The following is a 15,308-nucleotide window of genomic DNA, read 5'->3' as shown; positions in this document are numbered from 1 at the left end:
ATTTAATTGCAATTTCCAACACAATGCAAAATGTGGCATAATGGGCAAAACAAAAGAAAAATTCCATATTATTATTATTTAGTGCAGCAGCAAGACCAACAACAATGGCTTTAAAAGCTAGGCAATGGTAAGAGAAGTAAGAGGGGAGTTCACAGTGCAGTTTGAAAATGAAGGTGAATTGCACTGTTTTAACTGAGTCTGTAGGTCTCATGGTGGTTAAAAAAGTGATAACACTGTTTTAGTAAAAACAATACTAATGCTAATAAACTGAGCAATACAAATACAATAAATAAAGGTATCAATGCATGCTTTGTTTAAGTGCAAAGTATTTAATAAGCACACACTCTTATGAGGGTGTGAAGAGTAAGTCAGCAATACCATGCATGATACACAGGGTTAATTAAGAATTATAGGCTGTAATGGTAAAATTAATCTTGCTGAAATTCTCAAAACCCTTCTTGAAAACCCCTTTAGTTTATGTCAAATCAGTACATTCCAGGCCTCTGCATGAACCTCGAAAGCAGCGTGGGGACAAAAACAAGCCGAGCAGCCAGGCACAGACAAAGTAGGGCAGTGAGGGGTCAGTAGAGGAGAACAGGCTTAGACTCCGGCACTCTACTGCCGAGGGAGTGCGGCGACACCGCGGTCGAGCCGGCTGTATACCTGAGAGGATATGTGGCCTCTGGCACGCTAGCCATGCAAACAGCAAAGAGGACAGCAGCGAGTCAGGATTCCAGTGACCCACAGAAAAGCAAAGGTAGAGACATGGGACATGATTTTAAAACAAACAAGATCAGATGAGTGTCTTTCAGTGCTGTAGGCTTTCAGTTCACTGCCATATGATGCGATACTGCCAAAACAATAATCACAATGCCTATTGTCACAGTTGGACCTGATAACGTAATTGTAGTGCAGAATAGATACAAAGACGCCCATTACCAGAAGCAAACCATCTCCAAGAGTGTTTTACAAATCAATCATATAAGACATAATTTAGGTAGCACTTATAGATGGAAAATTGGAGATGAACAGAGGCTTACTCAGTTCCAGCTCTTATTGCTAAAAAAATCATTCATAGAAGCCCTGTAATTGGAAGCCTCTTGGCAGTGTAACCAGAGAGGACTTTGGAAATATCTATATCTAAAAATTCCCCTCTCTCTCGGAGAAAGCAGGCCGATGACACAGGTTGGTCGCTGATTAAGCCTTGGTGAAGCATAGCAAACACAAACCAAACAAGCTGAGGCACAGAAAAAGTTACTTCATTTCTATCAACAGTGAAAATCCTCTTCACACGCTTGTAGTCTTCCTCAGTGGGAATCAGCTTTGGGACCTATGATTGGATGAGTGAGTGACCCAGAGGTCATTCCTAAATGCATATATTATATACAGACTGAAAAGTGAGTAGGCATGTTTTGTATTGTGAGAAACACATTCTTTTATGTGTATACTTGCAGAAATATGAATACACAAACACACACACACCTGTTCAGTGGGTGAAGACTGGGTGTGAAGGAGTGCTACAGGGGTTGGTTTATCAGTAGGGAGCGCAGGGGGACAAGGTTCCTTTACCTTCACATGAAGTATGTAGATATTCACACACATGGACAAACATGCACACAGACACACAGATGAAGAAAAGATGGTGATGATGATGATGATGACAAATAATGGTGTGATTTCTTTGGATTTTACACACACAAAAAAAATCTAACCTTACAGGATTTTTTTCAAACTAATTTAATTTTCCAGTTAATTCAATCAGGAAATGAGGATGTGGTTGATGACTATTGAAGAAAATTGGATCATTAGGCGCTGCAGCAAAAGAATAATGGTTCATGGCTTTTCTTAGTCAATGCTTGTTTAAGCAACAATCTGTTGCAAATTTCTTTTAAGTAATTAAATAATTAAGAATGGTCTCAGGGGATTTCTTGGTTGCTCATCTCTAAAGAGAGAGAAATTAAACCATCAAAAGTTGTTGTTATGACATCAATCTGTAATTGCATACAGCTGTAGCACTCAGATCAATATGTAGTTTCGCCTCAACTTGAAGTTATATATATAGAGTTGAAGTTGTTGTACTAAAAACTTTTTGAACACAATAAAATCATTACTTTCAAATCATTCCTAAATAAGGCCATTACAATGGTAGTTTCACATTTAACAATGTAACTTCCAAGAGAAAGCCCCAAAACACGTCAAACATGTCTTTTTTTTCATGGATAGTTTAGTTGTTGCTGATGGTGATGACAGTCTGATGATGAAGGTCTGCCATTGTTAACAGCACAAACAATGGTTTTTGTTGCACCTGTCCCAAGTAAAAAACCTGTCTCTCCCTTGGAGCACCATAATCTAAGCCAAAACACCAAAACAATGCCTAACTATTGGCCAGTCTTCACATCTGCTGACACAATTTTCTGCTGGGCTGAAGGAAACCAAACAGTAGGAAAAAAAGAATGACCTTTTCAGACCGAAGTATCGGTATGGCCTGGAAATGTTTAAAAAATAATGTCTAACTCACAATTAAGATATCTGAAATACTGACTCCTGATTCTTTAAAAAGATCCTTAAGGTCCCTGCCTCAGTGGTTTACAACAGAGAGTGCAGGGCTTCAGGTCTGTGGCTGCAGAAACGGTAATAGGTCACAGCTCAGTGCTACGAGACAACTTTAACTGAGCAGACTACCAAAGTGGAGGCCTTGAGCACACCCTTATACCCACTGATGAGGTCTGATCATGAACTTGCACATGTATCCTGCTTCCCTTCATGGCTTCATTTTTATGAGAAGAAGTTAAGAAGTTTATGAGAAGTTAAGAAGACTTAACAAGAGAAAATCAGCTCATGTAGAAAGTTATATTAAGAGTAATGTGTGTGTATTGCCATTAGCCACCCAGAGGTTGAAGAAGCAAACATACATGTACCTCTGGTTTCTTCACAAAAAGGGGACGAGGCTTTGGTATGAACCCTGCTGGAGGAGCCAGAGGATCTGTCTTTGGGATAGGGATAAATCCTGGAGGTCTTGCCAGGAGATTCTGTTTTGGGGGCACTGGGCTGGATGGTTTCTTGGTAGGAATGAAACCAGGTGGAGGACTCAACAGATTCTGTTTAGGTGCAGGGATGAATCCTGCAGGTGGGGCCAAAGGGTCGGACTTGGGCGGGGGGATGAACCCTGCAGGTGGGGCCAAAGGGTCGGACTTGGGCGGGGGGATGAACCCTGCAGGTGGGGCCAAAGGGTCGGACTTGGGCGGAGGTATGAACCCTGCAGTTGGGGCCAAAGGATCGGACTTTGGTGGGGGGTTTGGAGCTGTGGTAGTGGGCACAGCTACAGCTTCCTCTGCTTTTTCCTCCTCCATCTTTTCTTTCTCTTCTTCCTGTTTCACCTCTTCTTTCATGTCCTCTTTGCGGTCCTGGGTGCGGGTACGAGGCCGGTGTTCCTTGGTTCTCCCTCTGCCCATAAGACTGGTCAGGCCCATGGATATATCATCCTTCTCCACCGCAGCACTTTTGGGTTTTCTGAGTACAGAGTCTGCAGCAGGTGCAGAAACCGCTGCCTGGTCTTGCTCTTCTGTTCCAGCAGGGACCACACGTCTTACCACTCTTCTTACAACCCTCACCACCTTTTTACCATCAGAGCTTTTCCCATCTCCTGGAGTGTCTGGGCCTCCCATGGCTACGTTACTATTAGATTGTTCAGCTGATGGTGCAGTTGGCTGTGGACCACTTCCTGTGTCTAGCCCAGGTTTAGTGACTACCTGAGGCTGACTACTATCGACATCAGACTGGGCACAAAGAGAGCAGTAACAGAGCAAATTATTCCATTAGCTGACACAGATAAACTGGGATTCTGCAGGGATCATTATTTTTTTTTTAGTTTTTCTATCGTTGTTAGTGTGTCAAACTAATACACACCATCATACATTTCAGTTCAACACTCTCACACAACCCAAACAAAACTGTAAGTTTTATTACTTCAGTTTTATCTATTTTCTATTGAAGTAAATTCATTTAAAAACTACAATGTGGATTGTTTGACCAGCAGTATACATTTAGATAAAATGTTACCAAACATTTGCTGGAATCATATTCATTAAACAGTACTGTTCCTGTGACTAATGAACATGCTCTTAAGCCATGCCAGCCTGTACTTAAATTGTCAATTCCTATTTGAACAATTGCAAGCTAACATCCAGAGCCCATGGTCCCATCCCATTAATGATTAGTAACCAGTCCACAAAATCTGTTTGCAACGACTAGCCAAACACATGCAATGGAATACGACACTTACATCTGGCTTGTTCTCAACTTTAACCTACACAAAAGGAAGCAACACAAAAAAAATCAAACCACACATTCAGACTAAAGATTTTCATATTATAACAACAAGCAACAAGATGTAGATATGAACTGAAAGGCAAAAAACACAAAGCAAGACTTCCCTTTTGCTCCCAGAATGAAAAGCGTGATTTGTATGCCATGGTGACAGGCCAGAGGTCATGGATTTGACTGTGCGACGAGGAGAATAAATGTATGGAATGATGAGAGAGAGAGGAAAGAAGGATGGCTGAGGATGAAGGGAGGATGCACAGTGCTGAGTGGTGGAGAAGGGGAAATTTAGCGGTGAAGGAGTGGGATACTGTGGACTTGTTTTCTGCACACAACGGGTCATACAGCAACACGGCAATTGGGCCATGCAGCACTGAGAACAGAACACATGAACAAGATAAAGAAATAAGTGGTTGGTTTCTTTACACAGAGCAGACAGATAGAAAACATGAACCTTATCTATAACAAGACAGACTCCAAGACTAAACATCTGTGTATCTGTGGGCCTCCGTCTAAATCAGTTCCTACAACTGTGTGTGATGAACTACAGTTTACCTCAAACACCACACTGAAATGACTGTGTATTGAACGTGTTTCTTTTGCAGTGATGACACAAAATCAATCAGGAAACCTTTGACTTGCACTTTGCTGCCTAACAGCAACACCAGCAATACCAACTGACAACATGAACCAAGAGCTCTGACAAATTCACATCGCTATTTTCAAGGACCACAAAAATTTCAATTTGTAAAATGTCTTAGACATATCCAGTTTAGATTTTACTCATAGAGGAGACGTGCAAGAAAAATGTGTGGCATAGCCGCATGTTTCACCATCTCTGGCTCTGTTTCATCAGAGTCCACTCCTATAAATAGTTTCCACAGCAAAGGAGGCCATTCTGAGACGCCATCAGAGCCCTCATGGAACTGCTAAGCTCAGTTCACCCTGAGCAGATTACTCTACTCGACACACATACACACACACACGCAGTCCACCAGAGGCCCGAGTCCATTACCTTCTCCCTGGGCCTGGTAAACCTTCCGATCTTCGCTCTGTCACTGGAGCAGTGTAGCCAGGGCCAAGGTAGGGCTAGACCTGGGTCTGTTAGAAGTGCACACTCACTAGCCGTGGGAGAAAGGGAGGGCAACCTCGAGGGCGGGGTCACAGTCAGTCAGTAAAAATGTGGTCTGAGGAGCGGAGGGGGGGGTAATGTGAGTGGAGCTGGGCAGGGAGATGGAAGAGGGACAGCTGCTGAAATACAGAGGGGCTATAAATAGAATTTGCACAGCCACATCAATTACAACTGCCACTTTTCCCTGTCACTCCCCTTCTGATGACAGGGAATCAAACGGAAGTTTCCCTCATCAGGTGCTATGCCAGCTTTTAAATGTTCTTCCATCAATGTCATGCTTTTTTTCTATTTCAAGAAAACTGCATTGTAAAGTAACAAAATAAAGACACGTGGAGAGACAACCTCCAATGGCTCCCTGTGCACACATCAAGGTTGAAAAGTATGCAAACACAGGACTACAGGTCTGTTTATCCCAGGCCACAAATATATTTAATATGCATGTTCACCACAAGAGGGAGCTATAAACCAATGAACAGACTTGACTGACTGACTGAGTTAGACAGTACTAAGTTTACCTCAAAACATAACATTAATTAAAGTCAACCCCCAATGACAGAGTAGTATCAATAACAATTAGCCAGTTCATGTTTATTTGTAGTAAAATGTATTGCAGTGTTTCAAGTCTTTCAAAAGAAATTACTGGCACTAAGTTACAGTACTCTCCTAATCAAAGCCATCTTGACATTTTAAAATAAAAGCTGTAAAACCTGTTGGGTAAAAAAGGCATTAAGCTCACTGGATTGTAGTCACCCAAGGAAAACAAGGAAATGAAGCAACAGGCTTGACTGCAGGGTGAGTCAATCCAATTTTGGTGCATTGTTTTTCTCTTCATGAGCACACAGACGGTTTCATTCCTCAGATAACCAGATCTTAAATACAATAGGATTGTGCTTAGCTACATTATTCATCATCAGAAGTGTAGCATCATTTGCTACTATGTTAACGATGATGTTAGGTGATGTTTCACATGTAAAAATGTTGCCGTGTTGCAGAAATCTATTAAGTCATGCTCTTCATGATGTTAAGCTGAGAAATTCACATATTAGGAAGCACTCCACTAGGATCCATTTAAACACACAGCCTGGCTGGTCTAACTAGCACAGACTGTTAATCCCCAGAGTCTGTTACTGGGACACAGCAATGTGTCCACTGTTTGTCTACACACGGTTGGTGCAGACCAAAGATTAAGGATTTGATACACCATACACACTGCTGATTTTGACCCAGTTAAATCCTCCTATGCTATGAATAGAATGCAGTTTAAACCCACCTTCTTAAAATAGTCTATATGTACATGCAAAAAATGAAATATGACATATGTGCTGTATAATATCATATAATGTTATATAAAGTATAAACCTCCTTGATTTACTCTTTGAAAGGAGCTGAGAGATTAAAGTACCCATACTGATTCTCCAAGTCAAAAATCACATGAAATGTCTGTCCAACATCCAGAAGCTTAGAGCAGAAATGAATCATGGGTCATCACATCCCATCAAAATTCCAGGATGTGACCCAGATTTGAATCAGTAATAGTAAATAGGCCTGAAAATCTGAACTTCTTCCTGAAAGTAGGCCATGTGAGCATGTAGGAGATACAAAAAGAAAGCCAGGTGTGATCTCACCTGAAGATATAAGAAGGAAGCAGAAACTAAAAATAGTCTTACATCACTGCCAAAGACAAATTCAACATCAAACAGCACAGTGGGGATGCAAAATGATTTGAAAGTCTGAGCACTGAGACATTCACAACCTCAATGAATATGAGACTAATGAGAGTGTTTATAACCCCCTGACTGACATCACACCTCAAGAAGTTTGTGTGTTACTATTTCAAACTGTAAACACTCACTGCCTCGTGTCACTGTGCAAAGTAAAAATATGAAATTCTGTATCACGTTCATATAAACAAGAAAGAATTAAACAAAGATGTCTAAGGTTTTGTCACTATCATGAACCAAACAACTTTATCCTAAAAAGCTCCGCCTCTTTCTAATCCACATATGAGCTAATTCCTCTGTTACTGTAGCATCTCCCTACTGGAAATAGGAATGATGTAATTTGAACGGGTAGCTTAAAGAGATTACACCGTTTGCTAATTTCAAATGATAAAACGGTGCCTCAGCTTCAGAAAGAATAAAATGTACAGCATGGGATGAGGGATACGTGATACAGGGATATTATATGGAACATTTGATATCATCAGGTTAGCCATGGGCCACCTTGACTGATCCAGACTCCCACTTATATGACAAAATGACAAGGATTTGAAGAAGGATTTGTGGTGGCTATAACCTATAAACAAACAATTCACATGTTCTTTGTGCATACATAAATTATTTGATTCATATTTATGCAGAATATAAGCATACGTTTTCACCACGAGCACATAAAGATTACTGAAAAGATTTCTATTTTGTATGCCAGCCGGACAGATTTTTGTGTGGAGTTTAACGGCATATTATGCAGCCTATAGAAAACCTTCTGACTGTACTGTGATCAGAAGCTGCACACCAAAGAAACAACAGACAGCAGCCTGCAGGAGAGCAGGTGTTTAGCTGATACCAATCCCATTTTTTTGTTCAGTAACAGGCTTATTATTTATTGTATTCTCAGTGCAGTTACAAAGATCCTCACTGGTTGCTTGGCAACATTGTGGTGATGACAGGACTCCACTAAGTCACTGCTCCTATCCAAGAAAATACGAGCTAAATCAGACTAGCTGCTTCCAGTTACAATGCAAAGCTAAGCTAATCATCTCATGGCTTCATATTTAACCGACAATCACATGAACAGCAAACACTGTTTAAGTCCTTTCACATAATGTATCATATATGGATGTTATCTGTGTTGCAGAGCTCTAGATCTAGGATCCAGATCTTATTATAACCACCTATAAATAGTGCTGTTGGTTCTAGGTCAGTCTCACATGCACATTTTCTGCTTTTTCTTTTCAAATGGCCTGTCTTATAATCATCATCAGGACTGGTTGAATGTAGGACAAAGCAGGACAGAGACAAGCATCTCTACTAGGGAAGAAAATGGATTGTGTCTCTAGTTGTGTTCACCTTAATTTGTATCCAATGGATTCTCAAAGAAAGGAGACAATGTCTATTATACAACTGTAGCATTAGTCATTCACTTAAATAACACCAGTGTGACATTGTATTTACACTTGAATCAAAAAGATCACAGCAGCACCCGGATAAATAATCAACAGTAACATTCCCTAGCCCTGACCATCCCACTGTCTGAACTTACGCCGAAAAAAAATCAAACAAAGGGCTCAAATTCAGGTGTTTGCTGTGCCAGCTAATAAAGAGTTTAACTTGATGCTTCTCTACTTGTTGCACATGATTATCTGGATGAAAAGAACTGAATGGGCTCCCAGCCAAGTCTTACAAGACCATATGGCCATGGGCTGCGGCGGCGTTTGGGCCGTTGTTTCCTTCAGCGTCCCATTGTTTGGGTGTCAAAGGACTGGGGGGTGGGGGTTGGGGGGGGGGATTATATGTACACCCGAACACATTCTCTCTTTCAAAACACTCTACACTGTATGGGGGAAACAAACAAGCACAAAATCACATTATCGGTGTCATAACAGTTCCACCCATGATCCAGACATTTTTTTTCATCCACTGTGTGGATGCAAAGCCACATGTTTACAAGAAAGACAAAATGAGACAAGAACACACCTTTTAAAGTGCACATGTATTAATTACACCAAAACTGTACAAGGAATGTCTTCTACAATTGTGAAATTTTAAGGTCCAAAAGGAGATCATATCAGGGCACAGTGATGCCTCCAAAAGTCAATGAGCACTTCTATATCTGTATATCTGAAATAATGCTGTATATGAAAAGTAACATTAACCTTTAACCATTTAAATATAAAATCTCATCACTTGAACTGTTTATCTTCCTCCATTGTGGAAAATTTTGCCACATTAATTCTTGAATTATGGCCAAAAGTTTTGGAAGATCACAGTGACCTTTGACCCCTTAACCTAAAGGTCTACTCAGTTCATCACATGTGCCAAATTTGAAGTAAATTCCTCCCAAGTGCTACGGTCAGGATTTGGTTTGTGGCCAAAAACATGTTTTCTGAGTTCACAACAACCTTTGACCTTTGAGCACCAAATTCTAAATTTATTCTAGATTTCAAGTAAATATTAGCATCGATTTTGAGGTTTCCATCAAGGGATTCCTCACAGAATGACTTCAAAACAACAGGATAGATGGACCCCCTGAAGGTATTAAGCCTCTAGCAGTTGTTGGAAGCCAGGATTTGTAGACAACAGAAAATATTAAATAAAGAGCTGTGTTTTTGCACAATGCAGACAGATGAAATTTTGTCTAACAAGAAGCTAGAAACACTCGCACTCTCAATCACTCATTATGCATGATTTAACAGTACTACTTACAACATCTTTGTGTAGGCCTTGAGTGCTTCTCAGCCAGTTGCGGTTCAGCTCACTCAGCTCCAAAATTGGCTGCACCTTTAGCCGGACCGTCTCTCCAGACTGTCTGATCATCTCCACGATTTCATCCCTGCTTTTGTTCTCCACGTTGATCCCATTGATTTCAACTAGTCTGTCTCCTGGCACCAGGCCCAGAGCCCGATCCTTTGCTCCAGCGCCTGGTTCTGCGAAATGTACCACGCGCCGACACACTCCTCCATCAGGCTGCCTCTCCAGCATGGTGGTCCTTCGCAAAGAGAAGCCAAAATCTCCAGTGTTGCGCCTCTGTAGCTCAAGTTGTCTTGCATCTGGGATTGGTGGAGCAACAAGCACAGGCAACTGAAGGTCTGCTCCAGGGAAGGTCTTCTCCACCATCTCAGGAATGTGGACGGTGATGGTGCCTCCTGAGTTAGAGTGGGACTTGGAGTTATACACAGTCTGCCCAGGAAGATTAGTTGCCTCCTTCTGGGATAAAGTCACTTGCCTCTGGCCCACCAAAGAATTTAATTTAGCCAGTTCCCCAAATTTAGCTGCTCTTTCCTTTACAGAGCTACGGTGTTGTTCCAGTTCGCTTCCCTTCACATCTTCACCAGAAGTACTTGCACTTATTTGCCCCACATCCTGGTCTGAGGTGTTGTGAAGACGCTCAACCTCTAGATCCGTCAGGCACAGCTCTGCATTGCTTACGACTTTAATTGGGATCGGGCTAGAGATCTCCAATTTGCTCCTGGATTCTCTCTTAGAGCTGCCTCGATTTAGGTGAAAGAAGCCTCTACGAACGCTCATTTCTTCTAGGCTCTTTAACTCCGCCTGGGACATACGTTCCTTCTTGTCTTTCTTGTCTTTCTTTTCCTTCTTGCCCAATTCCTTTTCCTTCTCTTTCTCCTTTTCCTTGTCTTTTTTGATTAGGTTAAACATATTTGAATTTTTTTAAGTTTTTCATAAAAGTTTGATAGCTTTACTCTGTTAGTTTCATTTTAATTATTATAAAGGAGTCTGATAAAGTACCTGAGGGCATCTAAACTGGGTATGGATGATGTCATCTGTAGGGAAGAAGTAAAAAGAAGATTAAGAGGAAAGTATAATACACTATGATAGCCTAGGTTTATACACTTCTGTGTCAAACCTATGCAGAGCCTACTATGTGGCCTACACTATTGTGAGCACTTGTACAATGCAGACTGTGCTAGAGGACAGTTTTATAAACCCTACCTATGAGCAGATTTGATACAGAATTAATTAGAGCTTGAACTGGCAATTCAATTAGATTATGTCTCTCGTTTATAGCATTAGTAATAACAAACAAATACATGTGCCTTATCCCTTGTTAGGGATAGAAAAGTTTTTATATTAATCTCACTTTGTTCTTGAGTCAACACACAGGTCCACAATTACTATTTTTGAAATGTATTCTGTCATTCTCTCTGTAGCTCCCACTGACACATCTGTACCAGCATACTGAAGTTGCCCTACATACAGACACTGTTCAGCAGAGGTTTAGATATCCTGTTTGTTTTTCGGATATAGAACATGTGATCATTTTTACATGACATTCTTCACCGAAGCTGCATGTAGCCCTGCTTTGTTATTGTGAACGTATAAACAGTAAATTCGCACTAATCCACAATTAACCACATGCCCTGGGGTCACACAGGCTATAAAATAGAACTCAACGCTACATTTACACCACAGTATTTTACACTAAGGTGAATATGTGAACTTTTCACATAAATGTTTTCTTTAGCTTTACTGAATTTACTGTTTTTGTTTCTACATTGTCGCTATGACAAGTCCGCAGCCTGACCATAATGCTCTCCCTTTAAGCTGCTTTGCCCTCATTCTCCAGCACCGGTGGCCTCAGGGAACACTTTAAGCAGCAGTGTAACAATGTCATTCACTACAAAATAACTCAGAGTACATGCTGATAGAAGGTACGATGGTTACCTACCTGTAATTGCAAACCATTGACAGCCTTGTTGTGTTACTAGAAGTTTTCAGCATTTTCTTCCATGGAATTGTCAGTAGGTGCGAGGCATGTACTTGTGATGCCTTCAAATGCCTCCCGTAAGCTCCGATTTTTGATAAATGTGGTCGGATGCAAAGCTTTAGAGAAGAGCAACTGCTTTCGCCTTTGCGGTTTGATGGATTAAAACAACAGGGTTGTAATAAAATACAATGTCATAAGTCAGACAACACACGAATGATCTCTTTCAAAGAATTTAATAATATAGAAAATTAAGACAAAGAAATCTTACACTAAAGTAATATTTATATTTAATTCCAACAAGTAAATGCAAAACATCTTCCACTTCTATGTATTAAATTTAGCCTTAGGTCTATACAAAAGCGTTTAGGTCGTCAGTGTTTGCTAAACTTCATATTAAAATAATTCCAACAGTACTTGAAGTAAGCACCGGTGTACACTGGGCAGCAGTGACACCTCCTGGTCTCATGTTTTACTAGAATAGGTTTACAGTAAATATGAATGATTCAGACATAATATTTTACATTTTTGTGTCTGTGTGGTGTGACTACTCTTACTTCATACCAGCTTTTACATTTCTATGGATTGTGTGGATATTAGAAATCCTCAAATATTAGCTCTATATTACATGATCTTCATATACTAACATTTTTTCAGCATTATTTTAAAGGACAAAAAAATGAAAAGAACTAACATATATATTTTTTTAACTAAACGTAAGTGCCTGTGCTTTACAGCTTTTAATGTGATTCAAGAAAGCTAAACAAAAGGTTTGATTTTATTGGACGATGTTAAAAACATCGTCTCGATGTTTCTAAAGGATTGTTTATGGTATTTTTTTTATCTAGAGCAATGCACATTTAACAAGTGAGATGAGATGCATACTAGCAATACACTGTTTTAGTTGCAAACTGTTGCATTATCATTCTAATCACCTCATCTATTCAACCCAAAGCATTTCCAAATCATTCCATATTCCACACAGGTGGAACACTCTGGATCTGTAACAGCTTTCCCCTTAAATCTCATGAATTACTACAGATTTTTTAATAATTACCACTACATACTTCACCTTAAAAATCATCTTTTAGGCATACACAACTGCAAATGTGAAACAAAATACATTATAATAATAAAAAAAATTAAAGCCAGGACTTCTTGCTTCTTCCTATTTTAGCCACATTGTGCAGTCTAGTTTTAGTGCGTTCTTTTTCATCTGAAGTTCTCTTGGAAGTGCACTCCAGCGTGGAGTCGGTCTCAAAGGAGATGGCCGGGGCCTGGTTTGGAATGCCACAGCTCCTGTCCCGGGACACTATAGAGGTGGTCTGTAAGACAACCCTTCCACTCAAAGAGTGCTTGAGCTCAAGCAACAATGGGTTGCTGTCAGAATATAATTCCACCTGGTGCACCGGGTCTCTGTCCGACTCACAGCATGTGCAGCATGCTGAGAACAGTACTCTGAATATGTATATCCAGCCCAAATAATGCAGCTCCACAATGTTTAGAATGAAGCAGCCCAGACTGACACTGAACATGAAGTTGAGAAAGATGGTCTTTTCGGTTGCTCGTGACACAAAGCAGTCGGTTCTGTTTGGACACGGGTAGGTCTCACAACGAAACAGGTGTGGCACCTCAAATCCGAATAGGTAATACTGTCCTACTAGGAAGATGATTTCCATGATGGAGCGCAACACAACATGAATGATGTAGATGAGTAGCACCTGGCTGGACAGTTGGGTGGGATCCTTTCCTACTTCTCTCATCTCATCTTCCACCTGCCTCCTTTCCTCACACTCATCTTCCTGCGAGGTCCAGTCCTCATTGTTATAGGTGGTGTCACATGGACAACCAGCTTCCAGTGCTGTCTCTTTATTTCCTGCCATATGTCCATCTCTTTCCAGCAAAAGCGGAGAGGTCCTGGGTACCAAGTCAACCTTCTTGACCTCCAGCTTCTCATTCTTGGTAATTTTTTGCAAAACATAGACAATGTAGAAAATAGAAGGCGTGGAGACGAGAACAATCTGAAAGACCCAAAAGCGCAAGTGGGAGACAGGAGCAAACGTGTCATAGCAGACGTTGTTGCATCCAGGCTGTAGGGTGTTACAGGTAAATTTGGACTGCTCGTCGCTGTAGACGGCATCTCCCACCAGGGCCACAAGCAATATGCGGAAGATGAGCAGCATTGTCAGCCATATCTTGCCGATGACTGTTGAGTGGTTCTGAACCTCTGTTAGGAAGCGGCCAAGAATGGACCAGTCCCCCATTTCTGTGAACACAATACACACAACACTTTTCATAGCAACCGCAATGTGTGTGTATGTGTTGTCCAAACAGAATCATTTTAACTGAAAAGGTTGTTATCAATGATAATAAGTCAAGATTCTCACTAAAGGAGCAGGTGCATGAAACCAGATGTGTTTGCACATGTTCAAATGTTTTATTAAATTGTTAAATGTTATATATTGACATAGAAATTCACAGTAAATATACAGAACTAATCATAAAATATCTATCTCCATGTGTCATAGGCTTATGTTTACGTTACAATCTGGCATTGACTGAAAAGAAAAACACTGAGTAACATTGTCACAATTGTCATACGTAGACCATGGTCTTTTATGGAGCTTACCTTTGGAGAATCTGAGTCTTCCTTATCCAAAGCAGGGAAAATATTGAGGAAGCAATCGGCATAACTGTATTTTCAAGTGGAGCTCATTGCGCGACGTTATCGTGTCTTTTGAGCCGGATAAGGGAAGAATGGGCTGACCACACATATTCCCTAACTCTAACTGAAACCGTTCATTGCACTGTATGTGAATAAAGGCTTTCAATGTACAGTGGGACAAAGATTGAAATGTACAATGGGGGCACCTTCACTGAACAGCCATTCATTGACGAGCAGAGAGTTCAAAGAACATACTGGAAAGAGTGTACACAATACTGATTCACACATGGATCTGTGCACACTTTAATTTTAGAGCCCAAACACATCTCATATTCCAGAAGAACATTTTCTAAACTTACTATTATTCACCTTAAATAAACATCAAACTGCATACGATAGTTTTAATGATGAAACTTTTCACCTTGCATAACTGTTTGTTGCCTGTTGTTGATAAGCAATCTGAACCCATTTGCCATTACTGACACCCAGGTAAGCCTTCAAAGCATGTCTTTGTTGAATAGGCTTAATATTAGCTGCACATGATGTTTATTTGTTAGTTCTCAATGTATTGTTTATTAGATAGTTCACAACAAACACAGACTATGAAAATCTGCATGATCCTTCTAACTAAAAGAGATTACGATGACATATAATTGTCTGCTTTGTAAGCTGAGCTTCAGGGAGAACCCCTTGGTGCTTATGAAGGTCATTTGGCATCACATTGTGTTCTTGTAACTCCAGAGGCTC

General features: G+C 40.6%; 2 protein-coding genes across 13 annotated transcripts in view; both read right to left on the bottom strand.

Moving 5' to 3' along the window:
- LOC114445655 (unconventional myosin-XVIIIa-like) overlaps positions 1 to 10,845 on the bottom strand; it is a 49,059-nt gene extending 38,214 nt beyond the window's left edge. For 6 of the 12 annotated variants that reach the window (XM_028420739.1, XM_028420740.1, XM_028420729.1 and 3 more), the window contains exons 1-7: positions 5,336 to 5,472; positions 4,434 to 4,693; positions 4,283 to 4,306; positions 2,913 to 3,776; positions 1,483 to 1,569; positions 1,259 to 1,330; positions 664 to 690 (exon numbers count right to left, since the gene is read on the bottom strand). In XM_028420739.1, coding sequence (XP_028276540.1) covers positions 664 to 690; positions 1,259 to 1,330; positions 1,483 to 1,569; positions 2,913 to 3,776; positions 4,283 to 4,306; positions 4,434 to 4,472 — 1,113 coding nt within the window. In that variant the 5' untranslated portion in view covers positions 4,473 to 4,693; positions 5,336 to 5,472. Of the gene's footprint in view, positions 1 to 663; positions 691 to 1,258; positions 1,331 to 1,482; positions 1,570 to 2,912; positions 3,777 to 4,282; positions 4,307 to 4,433; positions 4,694 to 5,335; positions 5,473 to 9,876 lie in introns of those variants that run through there. The other 6 variants (XM_028420731.1, XM_028420732.1, XM_028420735.1 and 3 more) reach the window with 6 other exon arrangements.
- Positions 10,846 to 13,038: 2,193 nt separating this feature from the next.
- Positions 13,039 to 14,160, bottom strand: LOC114446290 (gap junction delta-2 protein). Its single transcript, XM_028421804.1, has one exon. The coding sequence runs from the start codon at positions 14,158 to 14,160 to the stop codon at positions 13,039 to 13,041; it is 1,122 nt and encodes a 373-aa protein (XP_028277605.1).
- Positions 14,161 to 15,308: the final 1,148 nt, after the last annotated feature.

This window comes from Parambassis ranga, chromosome 14, assembly GCF_900634625.1.
Source record: "Parambassis ranga chromosome 14, fParRan2.1, whole genome shotgun sequence".
NCBI classification, from domain to species: domain Eukaryota; kingdom Metazoa; phylum Chordata; class Actinopteri; family Ambassidae; genus Parambassis; species Parambassis ranga.
The sequence above is the reverse complement of the archived record's forward strand: the minus strand, read 5'-3'. Positions and strand labels throughout refer to the sequence as shown.

What these genes read in the sequence shown, in the direction of transcription:
- LOC114446290 (XM_028421804.1), bottom strand. Translation starts at nt 14,160, where the DNA reads ATGGGGGACTGGTCCATTCTTGGCCGCTTCCTAACAGAGGTTCAGAAC.